General features: G+C 45.3%; 1 protein-coding gene across 12 annotated transcripts in view; it reads left to right on the plus strand.

Moving 5' to 3' along the window:
- Positions 1-21,175, plus strand: part of dock9b (dedicator of cytokinesis 9b) — a 41,376-nt gene that overhangs the window by 11,829 nt on the left and 8,372 nt on the right. For 8 of the 12 annotated variants that reach the window (XM_031851658.1, XM_031851660.1, XM_031851664.1 and 5 more), the window contains exons 2-36: positions 3,715-3,831; positions 6,415-6,504; positions 7,648-7,730; positions 8,511-8,580; positions 9,208-9,303; positions 9,493-9,627; positions 9,811-9,985; positions 10,096-10,151; positions 10,504-10,578; positions 10,718-10,858; positions 11,608-11,952; positions 12,030-12,112; positions 12,429-12,551; positions 12,635-12,714; positions 12,818-13,005; positions 13,476-13,541; positions 14,125-14,217; positions 14,502-14,613; positions 14,803-14,921; positions 15,507-15,593; positions 15,675-15,764; positions 15,910-16,025; positions 16,424-16,493; positions 16,596-16,721; positions 17,419-17,490; positions 17,584-17,730; positions 17,858-17,941; positions 18,065-18,176; positions 18,276-18,454; positions 18,590-18,697; positions 18,825-18,936; positions 19,359-19,489; positions 20,353-20,467; positions 20,570-20,636; positions 20,722-20,769. In XM_031851658.1, coding sequence (XP_031707518.1) covers positions 3,715-3,831; positions 6,415-6,504; positions 7,648-7,730; positions 8,511-8,580; positions 9,208-9,303; positions 9,493-9,627; positions 9,811-9,985; positions 10,096-10,151; positions 10,504-10,578; positions 10,718-10,858; positions 11,608-11,952; positions 12,030-12,112; positions 12,429-12,551; positions 12,635-12,714; positions 12,818-13,005; positions 13,476-13,541; positions 14,125-14,217; positions 14,502-14,613; positions 14,803-14,921; positions 15,507-15,593; positions 15,675-15,764; positions 15,910-16,025; positions 16,424-16,493; positions 16,596-16,721; positions 17,419-17,490; positions 17,584-17,730; positions 17,858-17,941; positions 18,065-18,176; positions 18,276-18,454; positions 18,590-18,697; positions 18,825-18,936; positions 19,359-19,489; positions 20,353-20,467; positions 20,570-20,636; positions 20,722-20,769 — 3,911 coding nt within the window. Of the gene's footprint in view, positions 1-984; positions 1,715-3,714; positions 3,832-6,414; positions 6,505-7,647; positions 7,731-8,510; positions 8,581-9,207; positions 9,304-9,492; positions 9,628-9,810; positions 9,986-10,095; positions 10,152-10,503; positions 10,579-10,717; positions 10,859-11,607; positions 11,953-12,029; positions 12,113-12,428; positions 12,552-12,634; positions 12,715-12,817; positions 13,006-13,475; positions 13,542-14,124; positions 14,218-14,501; positions 14,614-14,802; positions 14,922-15,506; positions 15,594-15,674; positions 15,765-15,909; positions 16,026-16,423; positions 16,494-16,595; positions 16,722-17,418; positions 17,491-17,583; positions 17,731-17,857; positions 17,942-18,064; positions 18,177-18,275; positions 18,455-18,589; positions 18,698-18,824; positions 18,937-19,358; positions 19,490-20,352; positions 20,468-20,569; positions 20,637-20,721; positions 21,012-21,175 lie in introns of those variants that run through there. The other 4 variants (XM_031851657.1, XM_031851659.1, XM_031851665.1 and 1 more) reach the window with 2 other exon arrangements.

Genomic DNA, 21,175 nt, shown 5'->3' on the forward strand with positions numbered 1-21,175 from the left:
GGATTTGCATAAATTGACCCACATTAACTCCTCATTGACAACTTTAAATGTCATCGTTGCGAAGCACACTCTCTGCGATAGAAAACAGCTGAGCCGAGGCGCCTCGGTTTGCTTGAAGATTAAAGGGGAAGGACGCTGACTCGACGGAGGAACAAGGGGCAGCTTTAACTGTTCCTGAAGCAGCAGGAGAGTGTGTGTGTGTGTGTATGTGTTGAGTCTGAGTGCCGGATAAGAGTGTTTTTACTGACCCTGCTGTGACTGCCCGCTGCAGCGGATACGCCGTAGCACCAGTTCAAAGCAGAGCAAAATATCAATGAGGAGCAGAACTTTATCAACACAGATTGGGTGTCTGCTCGCTGTTACTGTGGCTCGTTATTTATAGTCTCTTCAGCAGTGACGCAGCTTTTCAATCCAATATAGGATCCATCTGACAATCAGAAGTAGAAGGACCTAGACCATCTTTTATGTCCTGTCACGTCATCAGATCATGGAGGAATTCTCTGGCAAGCTACCAGTAGAACACTATGCTACACACTGAAAAGTAGACTTTCTGGTGAAAGAAATACGGTGACACAGTTTCAAAACGTATCTTCGGCATTTCTGGACAACAAATTTCTTGTTATTTAAATGACAATTCAGTCCATTTTTAGCTATGTTACATTGTGTTTTACTAAGTTAGGAAGCAATGTTTAAGTGAGGCCAGATGTTGCCCTGCACATAAAAGAATGATCCCAGTCGCTTCCACAAGGTATCCCCGCCCCAAAGCATCCCCTGCTTTATGGTCTGTTTGACTCTAAATGGAGCATAAGTTACTAAATGAACATCATGCTGTATTGAAGAAGACTTGAAACTAGAGATTGAGACCATAAACTCATGTTTACAATGTTTACTGAGGTAATAAATCAAGAGAGAAGTTTTCTCATAGACTCCAATACAATCAGAGGAGTCGCCCCCTGATGGACACTAGAGAGAATGCAGCTTTAACGCACTTCCGGATTGGCTTCACTTTTCAGAACCTGAGGTTGCTGCCTGGTAGCTCCTACATTGTCCAATGCTGTAGGAGTGCTAAGCTGAATCAGTGTGGTGCTCTCTTAAAGGCACAGGCCATTGACATCCGTATACTGAGTGATGGTATTTTGGGTTCCCTATTTGATTATTTTTCTTACTTTTCTTCTCTTGCACTTATCTTTTCCAATACATATTTTATTGGTACCCTGAATTGTACAAAATTCACACACACACACACACACACACAGGTGGAGCAGGCGTATGACAACATCATCTCTGGGCCTCTTCGAAGTTTTTTAATGGGGGAGTGGTCCATTTCTCCCTCCCCTCCTCCCCCTCACACACTGTACATACAAACACACCCTCACAGCTGTACAGCTGTGAGGGTGGGAGGGGCCCTTCTGGAGAGAGAGAGAGAGAGAGAGAGGGAGGCCGGGCTACTGCGATTGAGAACAGAAGAGTGAATCTCACTGGACGTCGGCAAAAAGCTCTCCCTACCTTCACGCACACGCGGGGCAACTCTGTGCCATGGTGTGTGCGCGGTGAGTCTCGCACCTGTTTACCGGCGGGCAAGGAGGACTTGACCACCATGCAGGGCCGGGCTGGCAAAGCCCCCAAAAGGGAGATGGTGATAGAGTCTCCACAGCAGTACAAGAGCCTGGCTGAGATTGAGGAGGAGGTGGAGGCCGGGTCACAGGTGGCAGCGGTAAGTGCGCACGGTGCCATCTTTCACATAGAAGCACATTTTTTCCTTCTAAAAAGCCTCTCCCTCTTTTGGGTTGTAAGTGGAACCGATGCGATCTGATTGTTGTTGTTTTTAGCTCTCAGACTCCAAGAGCAGCTTTGAAGATTCTTTTCTTTTAAAAGGGTTAGACGGAAATGGGAAATAGCAGCTTCAGGGCAGACCCCCTCCAGGGGGTTGAATGTTGATCTTTTTTTAGGAAATGGAGCACTTGTGGCTCTCTTTGTTCATTAACTGTTGCTGTGCCTCAGAGTCAGGCAGGCTGACAAGTTGGCTGCAAAGTTGGTGCAATGATAAAAGATGCAGGTTTGTTCAAGAACGCTGTGAAAGACAACCTACACCAACCTATTCTTTTCTTTTTTAAGATTTGATATTTCCAGAAACTCAAGAATTTGTCACTTTACTGCTCTAAATATGTAATTTTAATGCACAATTTCACTAAATTCAGAGTATTTTTTGTTCACTAAATCCAGATTATAACTCTTTATCAAAGTGACAGTATTTGAGTTTATAGAGCGCACTAACAGCCACATCTCCATCAGCCTTAAACTCAATCCCACAACTTTGTCTCCAACGTATTCATGTGAGATAATTACCGAGGTGTCACAGTTCACAGCTGCTCGTCGTTATCTTCCGTCTGAATGGCAATAATCCAGTTGGAAATCAGTTGGATTTTCTGCTTATCAGATGATCTTTTACATCCAAAGGGCTGAGCGATACGGAGGGATGTTTTCATGACATCATCGGGAGGATTGGTCGGGCCAATGAAAATGTAAAGCCGACGTTCAGACGACCGTTTAATTGGCCTCGGTTTGTTATGTGCTCATTGGGCCCAGATCAAGAGGCTAATCCAAATAATATGGATCACAGCCGCGCCCGGTGACTGGGCCAACATACAGAAAGATGGAACTCTGGGTAATATTTTGTCTAGTGGCAGATTTGTTTGGTCCTTTGTCAGTAAAGGGAACTTTGCACTTCATTTGGGGGATTCTAGGGGTCAACATTGGTCCACTGACAATATAAAATATCTCAAAAACTATTGGCTGGATTGCCTCTCAATTTGGTAGGAAGACGTCTGCTCAGTATGAAGCGTAATAACTTCGTTGATCCTCCGCCTTTTCGTTTGACGCCATCAACAGGTCCTGTAGAGTGGAACATCGGGACATTTTTCTGTATAAATAACAGTAATAAGTCTTGTCCCACAGCTTGTGTCCTTATACCTGAAAATTAATTTGTGTCAAATCTACAGGTGTGAAATTATGTTGTGTGTCGCATAAAGTATTTAAAAACTTAAATCTGTCTTAGTTCAGCTGTAAATAGATCAAAGCTGTGTTTACTTCCTTAGGATCTGAATGTGCCGACGCAGCTACACGTGTGTGTCATGTGAGAAGATGTGTTGTTTTAACATCACAGGCGGGAGGAATCCCTCGAGTCTTCTCTGCGGAATGTCAGAGCCGACGTCGGCTCGGACTTTAATCTCTCCATCAAGAACTCTGCCCAACTATCTTACCTTCTGCCAAGCATCCATGCTTACAAAGCCATCTCTGTTACAATGCAGCATAAGGATTTTGAACCGTCCATCTTCCTGCGGTGGGCGTCGACAGATTTGCAGAGCAGCTATGACCGCTGTTTGCTTCTCTAGTTCAGGTTTTGAACGTGAGCTCATGACACAGTGGCTGGTACAATGGCGCACGCAGACTCTCGCTCGTCCATCCATCCCTCGCTTCTCTCCTCGTCTCCTCTTCTGTTAACCCACATTCACGTCTGTCTCTGTGCCAGTTCTCGCTGCTGTAGCCGTCAGTAAAAGACAATAGCAACTTGTTGTCCAGACAGACTTGTAACACTGATACCCTTATTAATTGTACAATTAGACGGATGGAAATTCAATGAAAGACCACAGCTGGACAGAACAAAAACCACGTTTTTGCCACTTGCTGATCCACTGCTGCAATTTGTTCTTTCAGGTGAAACCGAAGATCATAGAGCCTCTGGACTATGAGAATGTGATTCTGCAGAGGAAGACGCAGATCATCAGTGATGTTCTGCGGGACATGCTGCAGTTCCCCATGGACGACTTCCAGGTAAGACGTTGTGAGAGTTATATATATTATATACATCTTAGTTTGTCACACACGGGAAAGTTACAGGTGATAGTTGCAGTCTATAAGATTTGGCAAAGACTGGGGATCTTGCAGGGTCACTATCTGCAACTGGATTATTTCCGATCCTGCTTCAGCGGGTCTACCAGACACACTACAAAGTCTTTTAAAAGTTTATGAGACGTTGATGTTGTTTAAGTTCCCCAACACTGCGCTTGACTCGTGTCTTTCTAGGAAATCGGCTCCTAATACAGCTGAGCACAGCTGATGACGAGGTTAAATCTATAAATTGGACTTCTACATGTACATGGGTGCAATCGCTGGCTCGCACTTTTATAAACATTTACACGCTCCGTAGATCTGCCACTTGTGTCAACATTACATCACCGTATAGCGCTGAGATGGATCTCGGCGGGGGCCACTCCCAGTTTGAGAGAGGAAGAGAAGACTCAAATGTTTGTCAATCCTCAAGTCTCCTGAAAAAAAATAGTCCCCAACAAATGCACTATTTTCTCCTGTTTGAATACCATTTGCTAAAAATGACAGTGTCCTGCTGTTTTAGCTAATCATTATACCTTTTATAAAGATATTCTCCTTCCGATTTGCTGAGTGCCATATAGACAATGCCATAACAGTCAAACTAGGGCAACGAAACAAAGGAATAGAATCCACACACTGAGCAACAACAGTCTGCTACTGGACTGTTTCACAATCAGTAGATAATGAGTGGTTTTCATTACAGAGCACAGCCATTAGTAACTGCCCTTTGTGTGAGCGTGCATGTGGGTCCGACCCAGTCCGTCCATCTGTCTAACCTGCCATATGTTTTACATCACTGGAGAGGAGAGGAGAAGGGGGGGGGCAGCCAAACATATGGGTCTAGCATTTGCACGTGCTGCACAGATACATGCGCGGATGGATACACACTTTCGCACAGTAACAGCAAGGGAGAGAGCCTCAATGTGGAAGGAGGGGAAGTGTTGAGTTGTGGATCAACTTCCGCTACATATATCCATCCAAGGATCTCTCCTCTCCTACATATTAGACTGAATGTAGTCAGAGTTTCCATTCATAACAGAGTATACATTTCTATTTTGCTTATTTAGAGTCTTCAAATATTAGTGTCTATGTAGTGTCATACTGAGATATACGGCGTACAAATTCACCCATTATCTACTCACCCTTGAGATTTTAGGACTTTTTGCAAAATAGCGTTTAATGAGATGATCAATACTGTACACTAAATGTGATGCTAATGCTAGGAGACGAGCTAGCTAGGTCAGAGGAAACCTAACACTCACTAATTAGCATGTTATGTCTTGTTTAATTAATCCGTGTTGTTCTTACATTTGAACTTTTGTATGTATTAAACAAACAAGAACCAGAGCCAAGCTAGATGGGTCCCCCTGCTCCCAGTCTTTATGCTACGCTAAGCTAACTGCCTGCTAGCACCAGCTTCATATTTATCGGACAGATATGAGCGGGTATCGATTTTATCATCTATTTCACAAGAAAGCAAATTTCCGATGCGTCAACAAAAGCATAAAAAAGTCAGTTAATTGTTATTCCAAGTATCTTCTGTAGCCAGACGTTTGACATATCACTGGACGGACTTAACTGAGCTCAGTTTGGGCTTCTGACAAGTCTTTGATTGCTATTGCAAGAGTGCACTGGACAAATGAGGACAGAGACTGAATAACTCTATATGCTTGCCAGTGTAGGAATAGAAGATTTATGACAAAACTAGGTCATTGTGTCACTGTTTCCTACTCTGCTTTGTGGGTTGAGTTGAAAAGCAGAACACTCGGTGGGAGCTAGGCTTGCCAGCCCAACAGTCTTGATGCCCCGAGGCTCCTTTTGCTCCTCAGCTATGGATCCTAGCTCTCCACTCTCTCTCTGTATCTGTCTAATAAGGCGAGCAGGATGAAGAATTAGGACTGGAATAATACAGGCTGCGGAACATTCTCTGCAGTACTGGTTATTGTTCTTTCTTTGAGCGACTCAAAAGAACAAAATTACCATCTCCTTTCATCTCTAACTGTGCTTGAAAAAAAGAGTTCATAGTCGATGATCAATATTATGATTACACAATGATTATCATCCTTAAAGGGGACATATCGTGCTTATTTTCAGGTTCATACTTGTATTTTGGGTTGCTACTAGAACGTGTTTACATGCTTTAATTTTTAATAAACACGTTATTTATCTCATACTGTCAGTCTGAATATACCTGTATTCCCCCTCTGTCTGAAACGCTCTGTTTTTGCGCTTGTCTCTTTAAGACCCTCTACCGAAAAAGCCCAGTCAGCTCTGATTGGTCAGCGTTTAGCGGCATTTCCACCTATGGCTGTGTATTTGTAACATCACAACTATACGGAAGTCCTGACGGCTCGTTAAAAGGCACAGTTTCTGAATACGGCCTGTGTGTATTTCCTAGTGGATTGATCATTTTGATACTTTAACCGTATTTATAGAGCACCTAGACCTGCTTTATAATAAAAAAAGATACAGAAATCTCTTCTATCAGTCTGTTATTCATGCCTGCTTTTCCCTCTCTCCCCTCAGATCTCCACCCTAAGGCGCCAGGGCAGGACTCTGTTCTCCACCGTGCCAGAGACTGCGGAGAAAGAAGCTCACTCACTGTTTGTCCAAGAGGTAAAGCTAACACATACCTGGGAGTAAGCCTGCTTTGTCCGGTCCATATCCCTCCGTCTTGGGCCAAAGCATCAACCTCACCATCGTGAGCGAATCCCTGCTCTGTCGACTGGCTCTGACACCCTGAAGACCCATCAGATACTGGAGTTCAGACATGAATCCAGCCAACGATTCATACTGATCTGTTTATGGTGCAGATTGGATTTCAGAGGAAGCGAGCAAAAAAAGTGTTTGCTGACCGTTCACGTGATTTAGAGACGAGGGGAAACTGATATGGTGTACATCAAAAAATGTTGCCGTTAGCCTTTAAATGAACTTCCATTCGCGCTCCCCGCCCTCACGTGTTTCCTGACGGTGCAGAGGATCGGCCACAGATGGAGTCCACAGTTCAGTGGTGGTTCACGTCGTGTTGTTTGGTTGGGGTGTGGCCTGATAGAGCCTGATATGGGATAGTCCCCCGCGGCTGCAGCCAGGAATTACATCATAACTACATCTGGAGTCGCTGGGAGGCCTTACACACATGGGCTGTACTTTATTTTCCCACTTTTTAAGTGACCCCTTGCCTCAGTCGACATGTGTGTTTTATGAATTCGCAGAATCGATGAACACATATTGGAACATCACCAAGTGACTAGTGTGTTTGCCTCTCTCCTATAAAAAAAAGCTGAAAAACATGTTGACTAGCAAACCTCCAGGGAGCTTGAACAGACGATGACCGCAATAATTAATAGACGATATGAAATCTTACTGCTCTGCAAACTATACAAGAAAGTCCCACCCGGATGGGACTGAATTCTCCAGGGGAGGTGGGGCGATTGCGACGTTTCCTTCGCTGGTGGTCAGTGATTTTAATCTAGCACACGTGTCTGTTATTTTCACCCCCTTCCTCAGTAATATTTACAGGCCCTATTCACACCGACCTTCACTTTGATGACTTTAGTGGTCTTCCCATGGCTCCTTCAAGTCTTAAAGTCTGCCTTCCATCCGAGTCCAAACCTTTTTTGGATAGAACTCAAATACACTTTATATATACGGTTGTTTTAGAAACCTGAGCCTGTCTGGACCATGTGTGTGAGTGTACGTCTTAATTTGCTCTTGTTTAAATGACCCCCCTCACCCCGTCTCCACTCTCTGTCTCTGCAGTGCATCAACACCTACAAGTCCGACTGGCATGTGGTCAACTACAAGCATGAGGAGTATTCTGGAGACTTCCGCCAGCTCCCAAAGTGAGTGTGCCGTGAGGTGTAGAGTCGCACACTGGATGTAGAGTTTGAAAGGCAGAGAGGGCTTTGCTTTATGGGTAATGTAGGATCAATTCTCCAACAGGTGCTTGGAACGTGTTCATCTGCAAAGCCATCCAGCTTTTTCTCCATAGCTTTATATCCATAGAAGCATGCGCCGTTCAGCTAATGGTCTACATTGTCCATCGTGTAGCACACAATGCTGCAAAAGCCCTCCAAGGGGTATTGTAAATCTTCTTTTGTTCAGTGACACTGCCCTTTGTTTACAGCCCACTGAGTGTTAGAGCCAGAACTCTAGAAACACGTAAATCTGTGTCTCGGAGGCTCCGAGCTCCTCCACAGCAACAATAGAAAGGCTTCCTATGTTTTTTTAGCAAGGATAAGCAGAGCTATTCTGGGAGCGCTGCCGATTGATATCATTGAAGCTCAAGGGAAATCCCACAATGTCTTGTGTGTCCTTGACGGAGCCACTTTCCTTAAACACAGGAATGTGCTTTACAGATGTTGTGTGTCTTGTTTAAAACATCGGGGTGTAAAACCTAGACGGCCTTGGCCTTGACACTGTTTATGCTGCTAGTTCCCCCGAGGACACTGGGTCTTCTAAAGGTCAAAGGGCAAACGCTCAGTTTGGGGTTTGAGCTGCACTTAGAGAAGCAGCTGCAGTAATCAGGCAACATCCTGTCGAGCTAGAATTTCGGAATAGCAGTGAAATGACCAAAAACACATCTGAAGTTGACCTGAGTGATCTTTTCCGTGTGCTTTCAGTAAGGTGTCGAGACCTGAGAAACTGGCAGCTCACCTGTTTGAGGTGGATGAAGATGTGGAAAAAGACGAGGTGAGCCCACCAATCCCAAACTTTAGTTTTCGTTGGGGGAATGCCGTCTGTGCCATAGTCTTCATGTGAGGCAATAAGTTCAACTTTTCCCTCGGCCTCACCCAACCCTCTTCAAACAGAAACTGGATTACAAGGGAATGAAATAGAGCACAAACAATATATTGACTTATTGTACAATATCGTATTCATTTATCTAATTCCACTCCTTTAATACAAGCCAACCTTTGGATGTTTTGTTTAATGTTCTAGTCCCACGCCATTTCCCAGAATAGCTGACATCTTCGGGACATTTGAGCACATCTCCTTCCAATAATTACCACGCTTTAGGCATTGATTTAACGGGAGGCCCGGTGACCTTTGATGGACGCACCGTCGCGGCTAAAACCCCCCGAGATTAGAGAAGTGCACTGTTGCTGTTAATGAAGAGCATCTTTCTCAGGACCCAATTCGCGGGTGTCAGCTGGTTTTTAAGCCCAATGTGTGTAAATATATTCAAACGAGAAGCGCGTATGTCTTTTGGGGGACATGCATAAAGACCTAAATGTATGTGATTCTCATGCGTGTTAAGTCTCATTTAACGGTAGAATACCCATATTAATGTGGGGTTTTTTGCACCTCCTCCTGCAGGACACAGCTTCCCTCGGATCTCAGAAGGGAGAAGTGTCTAAACATGGCTGGCTGTACAAAGGAAACATGAACAGTGCAATCAGTGTTACTATGCGGGTACAGTCACAACCTAATGGAAATATAATACTAATACTAAGTTTGTCTTTTTCTCTCTGCACATATGGAAATCCTCGTACTTTGTCATGTTACCGTGAAGCTTTCCCACGCCCCGTCTCCACCCTTGTGGTATTTTTTGAGAGAAAGAGGCCTTTTGGGATGCTAACATGCTCTGTTTTTATCATCTAGTCCTTCAAGAGGAGGTACTTCCATCTGGCCCAGCTGGGAGATGGATCCTACAACCTCAACTTCTACAAGGACGAGAACACCTCCAAGGAACCCAAAGGAACCATCTTCCTTGACTCATGCATGGGGGTTGTTCAGGTAAAGGATCTTATGCACTGGGGCTCTTAAAACCACCTCCCCCAGTATGACTTCAGGAAAATGAATTGTGCATTCTTTCAGCTTCTTTAAAAACAAACAGCCTCTAAAGGGCCGGGATGTAATAAAAACTTTAAAAGGTCTGAAATAGACGGTGTGAAAGTGTTTGCATTCATGTTCTTTCAGAACAGCAAAGTGCGTCGGTTCGCCTTTGAGCTAAAGATGCAGGACAAGAGCACGTTCCTGCTGGCTGCAGACAGCGAAGCAGAGATGGAGGAGTGGATCGGCACCCTCAACAAGATCCTCCACAGCAGCTTTGAACAGGCCATGCAGGAGAAGAGGAACGGGGACCTGCACGACGGTGGGTTTTCCTGCATTTATATTTGATTTCCTTGACATCTTGTTTTTCTCTCTTAGCAGCTTAATTATTTCTGCATGCATTTATGTGCAGTGTTTGTGTCTCTCCAACAGACGAGGAGCACGGAAAAACAGACCTGTCCTCCGGAAGTTTCCAAGACAGCTTTCAGGTAGCCTGTTTTTCCCATCTGTAGTAATGCTAAAACAATGCTAAACACCTGTTTGACCACGTAACAAGCCACGCCATATGGATTAGTCCACATACTGTAGCGGTGCCTTGTATGTCTGAAGGTGCCACATGACCTCACGCGAAAGCATTCTGAATTGTAACTGCTGTTTTGGGTGGAATTGCCGGATTTCCTGCAGCCAGGTTTCCTGTTGGTGCTAACCAAGCAAACATCTGCCATCGTGTATATGGTCTCCAAGAACGTGGCTGTGAATACACACACTGTCCTTGGATATCTTGAGTACAATGTCGCATGTCGTGATGTTGAATTTCCTTTTTTTTGCTTTGTATAACAGACTGCCAGAGATATTGAGTCCAAGATGAGGAGTGAAGCTCGCCTGAAACTCTTCACCTTGGACCCTGACACACAGGTGACGAAGATAATACCTGACTACGTACAATACAAATACACGAGCACCCCAGTCAGTTTTTGCTCCTGTTATTTATCGACCAAAAGTTTCTGCTGTGGTATTTTAATTAAAGTTTTGACATCATCTCCCGTTTCCACAGAAACTGGACTTCTCTGGCATTGAGCCAGACGTGCGTCAGTTCGAAGAGAAGTTCGGGAAGAGAGTCCTGGTCAGCTGTCACGACCTGTCTTTCAACCTGCAGGGCTGCGTCGCAGAGAATGAAGAGGGGCCGACCACTAATGTATGTGTTAATGAAAAGAAACTGTGAATATGGTTGTAGGCGTTAACCCTTGTGCCTCACTTTAAAAAGGTTGCTGCGTCAAATGCCATTAAATTATAAATTAATGGTTACAATTTCAAAATAAGAAATAAAAAAAACATCCAATGCCAAAATTCATGCCATATGCATTAACGCACCCAAACAATCGAAAAATTAAAAAGCCAAAACGTGATGCGTATTTGAAAGTACAAAAACCACGTTTACAGCACGATGGAAATGTCCTTTAGCGAACGAGGGCGAGGTCTAAACCGGTTAAGAAGATCACAGACGGTTCAGATGGCCCACTCGGCGCCCCCCCCCCCATCCCCCCGTCAAAACTGGTGCTGTTGGCACGAGGAACGGCCACCGCAATGGCAACCGGCACGGGCCTTCCGCCACCCATTAGCACCAGTCTGAGGCTGGTTTCCTGCCGTCACTCTCCAAGGTCTCTGTAGGACGAGGACTCGTTCTACACTCAGCACTCAGCTGGGAAACCACAGCTATTAGCTCTGCTCCTCACACACACGCACAAATGGGTTTGTGTGATGGAAATGCACGATGGAAAGAGTGAATGAGCAGATGAATTACATCAATGGTCCATTTGGACTTGATGGAAAATGAGAAGTGCATTAGGAAGGAAGGGTGTTCTTTCCTCGACTCTTTCTGTTTGTCTCTCGTCTTCCAACTTCCATTAAAAATATATATTTTTCCTTTTGTAACTTTCATCTTAGGTGGAGCCGTTCTATGTGGTCCTGTCCCTCTTCGACGTCCAGAACAGTAGAAAGATCTCGGCCGACTTCCACGTGGATCTCAACCACCCTTTAGTGCGACAAATGACATCAGGCTCCGGTAGCAGGCCGGAGTTGCACATCAACGGCGACGGCGACGGTCCCCTGGCTGGACCAAGGCAGGCCAGTGGGCTCCCGGTCGGTGCCCTCCAGTACCCCAGGCAGGGGGTGTTCTCAGTCACGTGCCCGCATCCAGAGATCTTCCTGGTGGCCAGGATCGAGAAGGTCCTGCAGGGGGGGATCACCCACTGCACCGAACCCTACATGAAGAGCTCAGACTCCGCCAAGGTACTGTAAGATGGGATGTGGCCGTGAATTACCGTGTGCTCTGAAAATGAATACTCTGTTTTCTTGCCTGCCTGTAGATGGCTCAAAAGGTGCTGAAGAATGCCAAGACGGCCTGCAGCAGGCTGGGACAGTACAGGATGCCATTCGCCTGGGCTGCTAGGTATGACCCCCCCTTCCCAAAAGAAATCAACAAAAGAAACTTGCTGCAGCATGACTGAGAACCAACGAGATTGAAGGGACTTCCACCAGACCCAAATAGACTCATATGCGTGACTTCTTGCTTCCACAAATCAAGGGGACTTATTCTCTTGTGCCCTAATGCCACATATTGTGATTCAGATGTAGGATGCTGCGGAAACTGTCAAATGAAAGTCGGCCCACTGGGAGACGCATATCTTGAAATCGCTGGTGTAGAACTGAAATGCGCTCTTTCTTCAATGGATCCTCTGACTTCGTTTTTTTTTCTGTCTCTGCAGGCCTGTGTTCAAAGACGCTTCGGGAACTTTGGACAAAAGCTCTCGCTTCTCATCTCTTTACAGACAGGACAGCAGCAAGCTGTCAGACGAGGACATGTTCAAACTGCTGACTGACTTCAGAAAGTATGCTTCTCCCCCTCTCTTAAAGATACCGCTATATCGAGACATTTTAGTCATCGCCGTTTCTATCTCTGTTTTCCCAACAGACCAGAGAGAATGGCCAAACTCCCTGTGCTCTTAGGGAACTTGGATGTAACCATTGACAGCGTGGCACCGGATGTAACCAGTAAACCCCTCCAAATATTTACAAAGTCCCATTTCATTGTCTATTTAATAATCGTCCGACTTTGACCTGGAACCCAGTGACCCCTCTCGTTTCCTGCCTGCAGACTGCGTCACTTCCTCCTACATCCCCGTGAGGACGTTTGAAGGCAACGGGCCCGGCAGCGCTCTTCTGGAGGTGGAGGAGTTTGTACCCTGCATCGCCAAGTGCTCCCAGCCATTCACCATCTATAGGAACCACCTCTACGTGTACCCAAAACACCTCAAATATGACGGACAGAAATCCTTCACTAAGGTAAGAGCCATGTAACATAAAATCACTCTAAAAACATACGACTTATCTGTTATGGAAAGAGATGCTTTTGTATGGCCAGCATTCTCTTATCATCATCGTATTGTGTTCCTGTTTAGCTTACGAGGCAACTGGCAACCGCCTCGGGCTCAGCCAAACAGCAGAGCTGGATAGAATTATCCTTACGCAGAGCAGCAGCTTCTGCTTAATACATTAATGCAGGGTTGCTATTTTCACCGTAGGAAACCAACCTGCCTCCTCTCCTCCATCTGTCTCTCTGCCCTCTTTTATTTTAAATGACTGCTGGCAATCCTTTCCCTGAAATATTTGTCGGCACTAATGGACATCTGAAATGGACGCAGAGAGGCACAGGAGAGAAAGTGTCTGGCGAAATTGGTTCCAGGCCAACAGGGATGTCTGGGAACTGGTTCCTGCTTTTATACTCTGTTTTTTAATTTGTCTCCCCTCTCTAGGCGAGGAATATTGCAGTTTGCATTGAATTCAAGGATTGTGATGAGGATGAGGCCCAGCCGGTGAAGGTGCGTTTACATTTTAGGAAATGCTGAACGCAGTTATTATTTCAGCTCTTTGCAAAATGCCCTACGCAGAATTGAGCATGGTCAAATTCAAGTGTGGACCGAAATCATGTGACATGGATTCAAGTCAGATTTCAGTCTGATGACTTTTGACTTCACAAAATAGATTTGCAACAGACTTGTTGGTCTTGACTTGGGACTCAACTTTGGACTCTTTGGTCTTAGTTTAGGGATTTGACATTGGACTTGTTGGTCTAAGCTTTCGTCTTGACTTAAGACTCAGTCTTGTCTTGGGACTTGACTTTGGACTTGCTGGTCTTGACTTAGGACTTGATTTTAGACTTGTTACACTTGACTTGGGACTTGACCCTGGTCTTGACTCTGTCTTGACTTTGGACGGGTTGGTTTTGACTTTAGACCTGTAAGCCTTGACTTTGGACCTGTTAGTCTTGACTTTGGACCTGTTAGTCTTGATTTAGGAACTCTAAGTCTTGACTTTGGACAAGTTAGTCTTGACTTAGGACTTGACTAGCTCTTTCTCTCTCTGTCATGTTTGATTATCTCCTGCTTTCTGAATCTACTGCAGTGCATCTACGGTCCTCCAGGAGCTCCTCTATTCACTAAGCAGGCATATGCAACCGTCCTGCACCATCAGCAGAACCCTGAGTTCTATGATGAGGTAAGTCTGTGCTCTTATAATCAGTTTGAGTAATATAATCTGTGATACGTATATCAATGGCTACAACCATCAATGGAGAAAGTCAAATATGCTTTATGGCATATGCTCAAAGTCAAAACGGGATATATTTTTTGAAAGCGCCGTGTTTTGAGTATATTGTTTGAGCACATTTCAATTGAACATTGAATCCTCACTGGAAATGCTCTGCAGGTGTTTGCCTGAACAAAGCTGCCTTTGTAAAAGAGAATCAACCCTCAGGAATCTGTGTTTTTCCTCACCTTCAGATAAAGATAGAGCTGCCGACTCAGCTGCATGAGAAGCATCACCTTCTCTTCACCTTCTATCATGTTAGCTGTGAGAGCAACAGCAAGAAGAAAGACCTGATGGAGTCTCCAGGTAGGCTGCAGCTTTCAGTCACCTCTACCCCGTGATTAGGAAACACTGGCATGCTTTACACAGTGTGATGCTCGTCTTTATGAGTCTCCCCAGTAGGTGGAGATATTTGAAATGTTGATCTTCATGCTGCAGCCACCCCAGCATTACCACTACTTTAAAAACCTGTGGCTGTGCCTGCTTTACACACAGTGGGTTCAGCATGGCTGCCTCTGCTAAGGGATGGCCGAGTCATCGTGAATGAACAGATGCTGCCAGTGGCCGCCAATCTGCCCGCCGGGTACCTTGGCACCCAGGATGGAATCAACAAGGTAAAAAGAATAGTCGTTAGATACATCTGATTATTTGTTAAAGAGTCATATGTGGAAGTGGTCATGATAACTCAATAAACCTCTTTTTTTGCAACCAGAGGAGTCGCCCCCTGCTGGACATTAGAAAGAATGCAGGTTTAAGGCCCTTTGTAGGTCAAAGTATTTAACTGTATTGCCTTCAAACTATTTTCCAAATTGGCTTTAAAGATGGGATTTCTTCCGTTACCATATAGGATCCGATGCAGCTTGTGGTTAATGGATAAAGATCGTATTAGCTGTGATTGGATCGGGACCTCTCAGGGGTCCGACAGGCTTTCACATGAAATGCCTGTGAAATCTGATCAGCATTAAAATGTAATCCTGTTTCTTAGATGCATGGCTAACGGGTTTAATGTACATTTAATTAATGTGTACACAAAAGTGGCTCATTGTGCGTCATGCTGTGTGCTGACTTTAAATTGAACGGGCTGTGTAAGAAGTCCCTGATTTGTCAGTTGTATCATGTTGTCTATGCTTGAGCATAAATCAACACAGTGCAGTTTTTATTAAGTATGCAGTGTAGTAATTGCCCACTTGTCATTGCAGCACTCTGGCTCGGAGATCAAATGGGTCGACGGAGGAAAAACCCTGTTCAAAGTCTCAACTCATCTCGTCTCCACCGTTTACACTCCGGTATATATCCACGTTATGTCCATTACTATCACCTGCTCATTGTAAACGCAAATATGTATTCAAATCATGTGTTTCCTGTAGGATCAGCACTTGCACAACTTCTTTCACCACTGTCAAATCATGGAGATGTCAGAACAAGCTTCAGAGGGGGAGCTGGTAAAATACCTGAAGGTACTTTGAATGCGCCAAAGAACAACCTGGAACACACCCTTCTGTACATGCCTCATCAAACACAATCTTGTAATCTAGCATGGGAACATGACAAGCCAGAGTCATTCAATAAGTATATATATATTTATTTTCTTAATCCTCTTAGAGTCTCCATGCAATGGAGGGTCATGTCATGGTCAACTTTTTGCCCACCATCCTGAACCAGCTGTTCTGCGTCCTAACCAGAGCCACGCACGAGGATGTGGCTGTCAACGTAACCAGGCAAGCCACACACACACACACACACACACACACATACTTACACACCCATGTGTGAAATGCAGGTTTCCGGCAGCAGAAATATATACTTTTAACAAACTTCATGAAATAATAACAGCACTTTAATATTTCCAAAGCGGATTCCCCTGATTCTCTGTAATAGCCTGAGTCCTCTTTCTCATTAGACGCTCACCTATGGAGTGCACAGTCGATGTATGTGTCTTATGTCTCAGTTGTGTGTGTGACTAGTCTTTGAAGCTCGGTAGGCAGTGTGTAAATGAGGTGTTAGTGCCTCAGAATTCATAAATGTTATGTCTATCTTTGGCTTGTTCCTTCCAGCGAGCCTCACTTCCTCCTGTATATTCTCTTATATTTCTATATCATTATCCATTTCTCTTTAGGGTGATGGTTCATGTCGTAGCACAGTGCCATGAAGAGGGGCTTGAACATTACTTGAGATCTTATATCAAGGTGCAGTCTTTTACTCACGATATTACGCAGACGATATATTTTTGTATGTTCCTGTATTTCTGCAGAAAGAAAATTGATACAATCTGATTTCTTTTCTCTCAGTTCGTGTTTAAGCCGGAGCCTTATTCCTCTACCGATGTAAAAACTGTTCACGAGGAGCTGGCTAAAGCCATGACAGCTATTCTCAAGCCGTCCACAGACTTCCTAACTAGCAACAAGCTGCTGAAGGTAATCATTGTAAAAAACCTTTCAGCCAGTGTGGAGATAACAATGTCTGAAGAAAAATAGAAAGAAAACTGTCTTGCCTGCAAATGTGAGAGCGTGGGTTTCAACGAGTCATCAGCAGGCTATGAGCTGTAGGTGGATGATAAACATACATTGCTGAGAACATAAAACCCCTTGAAAGGTGTCGTTTATGTGTCATAGTAAGAGGACATGAAGCTGGGGAACAAAGCAGCATGGAAACACAGATGCACTCCCTTCCCTAGTTAGCTAGTACCTAGTTTAGCATTCTACGTTATGTTACTTTGAAGTTCAGTTAAGTTACATGAATTAACTTTCACACGGGACACAAACGCAGATCTCCTGGGTGGAAGTCCTGCGTTTGTTTGACCCACCAACTCGATACGTCACGTTACGGACTTTGGCGCTCTTTATTCTACGTCACCTGACTTCCTCCTTTGCTCCCTTCGTAATTACTACGGCCACTTGAGGTCAGCGTCGTCTTCTTGTATTTGTACCAGTGATCAACCATGTGAATAGATGATAATGGCCTTCTAAACCGACTGGTAGGTGTGGCGCACCTATGAGGCGGATAACCGCCGATAACGCCCATTCATCCTAAGCGGGTGACTGAAATGTCTGATGTAAATTACATTTAGGTTTGAAGGTTTTTCCTTGCAGTGACTCTGTGTTTGTGTTGCAGTATTCGTGGTACTTCTTTGAAGCTCTGGTGAAATCAATGGCTCATTATCTCATGGAGAGCGGGAAGGTCAAGGTAGGCCTTCTTTTTGTCTGCTCGTCCTTTCTTTAACTTCTTTCCTCGGAGTCTCAATCCTCCCCCTCTTTTCTTTCTGCCTCCCTCGTCCAGCTCTCCAGGAACCAGCGTTTCTCGGCATCCTTCTACCACGCAGCGGAGACTCTGGTGAATATGCTGATGCCACACATCACCCAGAAGTACAAGGACAACCTGGATGCGGCTCGCAATGCCAATCACAGTCTGGCAGTTTTCATCAAGGTTGGCACTCCTCCCAGTGCTTGCCTTTTGATACGTAGATATTTTCATAAAATTCCCTTTGGTTTAGGGCCGGTAGACATGTGTAGAAAAATCTGATTTATAATGCTTCACTCACCTTTTGACTCAGCGCTGCTTCACCGTCATGGACAGAGGCTTCGTGTTCAAGCAGATCAATAACTACATGAACTGCTTTATGCCTGGAGACCCCAAGGTTAAAATGCTCTCCTGCTATCATCCATACTCTTCTTATTCCAGTCGTTAAACATGAAGCTAAAAGCTAACTTCAAGCCACACAAGCTTCCTTAAAATGTGTTTTCTCTTGCATTACTTCCAGACTTTGTATGAATTCAAGTTTGAGTTCCTGCGCGTTGTTTGCAACCATGAGCACTATGTCCCTCTTAATCTACCCATGCCCTTTGGAAAAGGCAGAATTCAAAGGTTCCAAGGTAAATGACACACACTGCTTGTTCTCTGCATCCTGTTCTCTCCGTATCGTTTAATCTTTTCACGTCAATGTTATTTCTGCTGACTGATGCCTGCCTCAGATCTGCAGCTGGACTATTCCCTGACTGACGACTTCTGTCGAAACCACTTCCTGGTGGGGCTGCTGCTGAGGGAGGTGGGCGGTGCCCTTCAGGAGTTTCGAGAGATCCGTCAGATCGCCATCCAGGTGCTCAAGGGGCTGATGATCAAACACACGTTTGACGACCGCTATGCTGCGAAAGTGAGTTCTACGGCTCTCGGCCACCTTTACTGCACTCTGAACACCCAGAGGTTATTTTAATTTGGACAATGTTTGAGGTTTTGGGTCACACTTCTTTGACTAAATGACTCATGGGCCCCTACTGTGTCATTCCAGAGCCAGCAGGCCAGACTCGCCACCCTCTACCTCCCTCTGTTTGGTCTGCTCCAGGAGAACGTTTACAGACTTGACATGAAGGAGTCTGCCCCCCTCAGCAACCACAATGTAAGCCTGACACCTAGTGTTGGGAAAGTGAACAGCAGCAGACCTGCTCTTTCTTCAAAACATGTATTACTGGGTTAATGTCGGTTCAGCTGATTCCATTAGCTCACTTTGTCTTTCTCTGTCCCAGAATGCCAGGGAGGACTCTCTGGTACCCAACTCCATGGTGACCCCTCAGAAACCCGGGAGCTGCATAGAAAATGCTCTCCACAAAGATGTGTTTGGAGTCATCTCTGGAACAGGTAAATGATCAAAAAGAGATGCAAAACAACTACAAGGGGATGCAAAATTCTCAAAAAGAGACAAAAAAACGAGTGCAAAGATATACAAAACGACCGTAAAGAGATCCTAAATGATCAAAAGGGATGCAAAATGACTGCAAAGAGATGCAAAATGACTACAAAGAGATACAATGTGACCAAAAAGAGGTGTAAAATGACTATAAAGTCATGAAAAATGACCAAAAAGAGACAAAAACGACTAAAGGTATGTGTCTTTGAATCTGTGGCTCTTGTTCTTATGTAGCAGAGGTTATAACCCATGTCTCGTGACATGGGTTATGCAGCAAATGTATGCGCTCCTCTGTATAACCAGCTGTACACTGTAGATTTAATCCCATCGTCTGACATGCCAAAAATGTATTTTTTGTACTCTGTCCCTGCAGCCTCCCCTCACAGCTCCACTCCCAACATCAGCTCAGTGCAACACGCAGACTCCAGAGGCTCTCTGATCTCCACCGACTCTGGAAACAGCCTGCTGGACAAGAGCAGTGACAAGACCAACTCCCTGGAGAAGGTAGGTGCCTGAATGAGGCTGGATGACCACTTCATTTGCAACATTTCCTTTGTGGTAAAAGCCGCTGGTCTGTGAGACTCAATATAATGAAAGCCGATGCCAGCAAAACACAAGGTCGATAGTTTGCAAAGCTCTCCCATGAATTTGATCAATCTTCCCTCTTGGACGTCCACGCTCTCCTCCCACCCCCCCTCCCTCCAGAGCTCCCACACCCCTTCCCTTTGCTCTGTGACCTCCCAACCCCACCAAAGGGAGAGGTTTCCCAGGAGGCACTCGGTCAACGTGCCCCCTCTCCCCGTGGACCCCGGGGACCGGGTCCCACCTCTGAACCGCGCGGCCAAGCGGGTCACCATGGACTTCTCCTTCCTCTCTTTGCCACTGCCTGGCCTGCCAGTAAAACATCATGGTCACGAGGAAAACATACCGATACAAGTATTCCGTTTGACATCTGTGACCTCTCCACCGGAGACTTTTGGTTACAATTGTACAGCAGATTTTCTGAAGACCAAAAACATGCAGATATCTGTACAATACATCCAAAATCCTTCTTCTCTTCCGAGTGTCCCACATCAGGGAGTGAGCATGCTTTTACCAATGCGGATGCTGAGCAGACCGCTGACTCGCAGCCGTTTTCAATCATTTCCTCACATGCTGTGATGCGGCTGTATATGTGTTTTCCTCTGAAAGCACAGAGCTGCTGCAGCACATGTCGCCTCCCTTCCGAGGAAAACACTTGACATTTCTCATCTCTGAAGTTTGGGTTGCTTGAGTGATGTTCTTTATCTCTTATGAGTTTTTCTGCAACTCTGCGCCCAATAACTAAAAACTTTTTCCCCCCCCCCACTTTCCCTCCTCCGCATCAGTACCAGTGTGCGTCGGCTCTGGGCAGCGCCGTGCTGCGCTGTGACAAACTGGACCGGGACGAGATCAAAAACGTGCTCATGTGCTTCCTGCACATCCTCAAGAGCATGTCAGAGGGTAGGGCGGCCCCGTCCGAGTCATTGTGCTGGATTGTGACACGCAAGTTCACGTGAACATCCTGTTTCATTGTCATCTTTTCTCACCGTCTCGTCACCTCAGAGGCCCTTTTCGCGTACTGGAACAAAGCAGCTCCCTCAGAACTGATGGACTTCTTCACATTGATAGAGTGAGTACCTCTTTGTGATCATGTTGATCAGATGGTTCGATGTGAATGCGAGGTCTTGAATTCACTTTCTGCGTTTGCTCTGCAGAGTCTGCCTCCATCAGTTTAGATACATGGGGAAGAGATTCATCGTCAGGTAAAGTGTTCGAGGGCATAAATAATGTCCCATACCTCATTTTAAACTGAATTCATGGATTTGTTCTTGAACTTAAACTCATTTTGTTGACAATATGACCCACGCTCATGCACATACTTACAAAGCGCCGGCCCTTACTGAACCTTTTAACCCCGTTTGCCTTTGGTTTGTTCCCTCTTCTATAACACTGCTGGCCAGTTGTTTTGTGGTTAATGTCGCGGCCCCGGGCCCCTCTTGCATGGGTAAGACATTGCTGTCTTTTTGTCTCACTTTGCCTCATTAAATGCACGATGCTCATTTATCGGCCGTGTTTCTTTCTGTCTGTGTTTAATGCTGAGATATTCCCTCATTTGATTTGCGCTCATCCGATCCCTTCGTGCCCGTGTAACTTTGCTGTCCCGTGAGC

The sequence above is a fragment of the Anarrhichthys ocellatus genome, unplaced genomic scaffold, assembly GCF_004355925.1.
Source record: "Anarrhichthys ocellatus isolate YVR2014 unplaced genomic scaffold, GSC_Weel_1.0 scaffold12, whole genome shotgun sequence".
NCBI lineage: Eukaryota > Metazoa > Chordata > Actinopteri > Perciformes > Anarhichadidae > Anarrhichthys > Anarrhichthys ocellatus.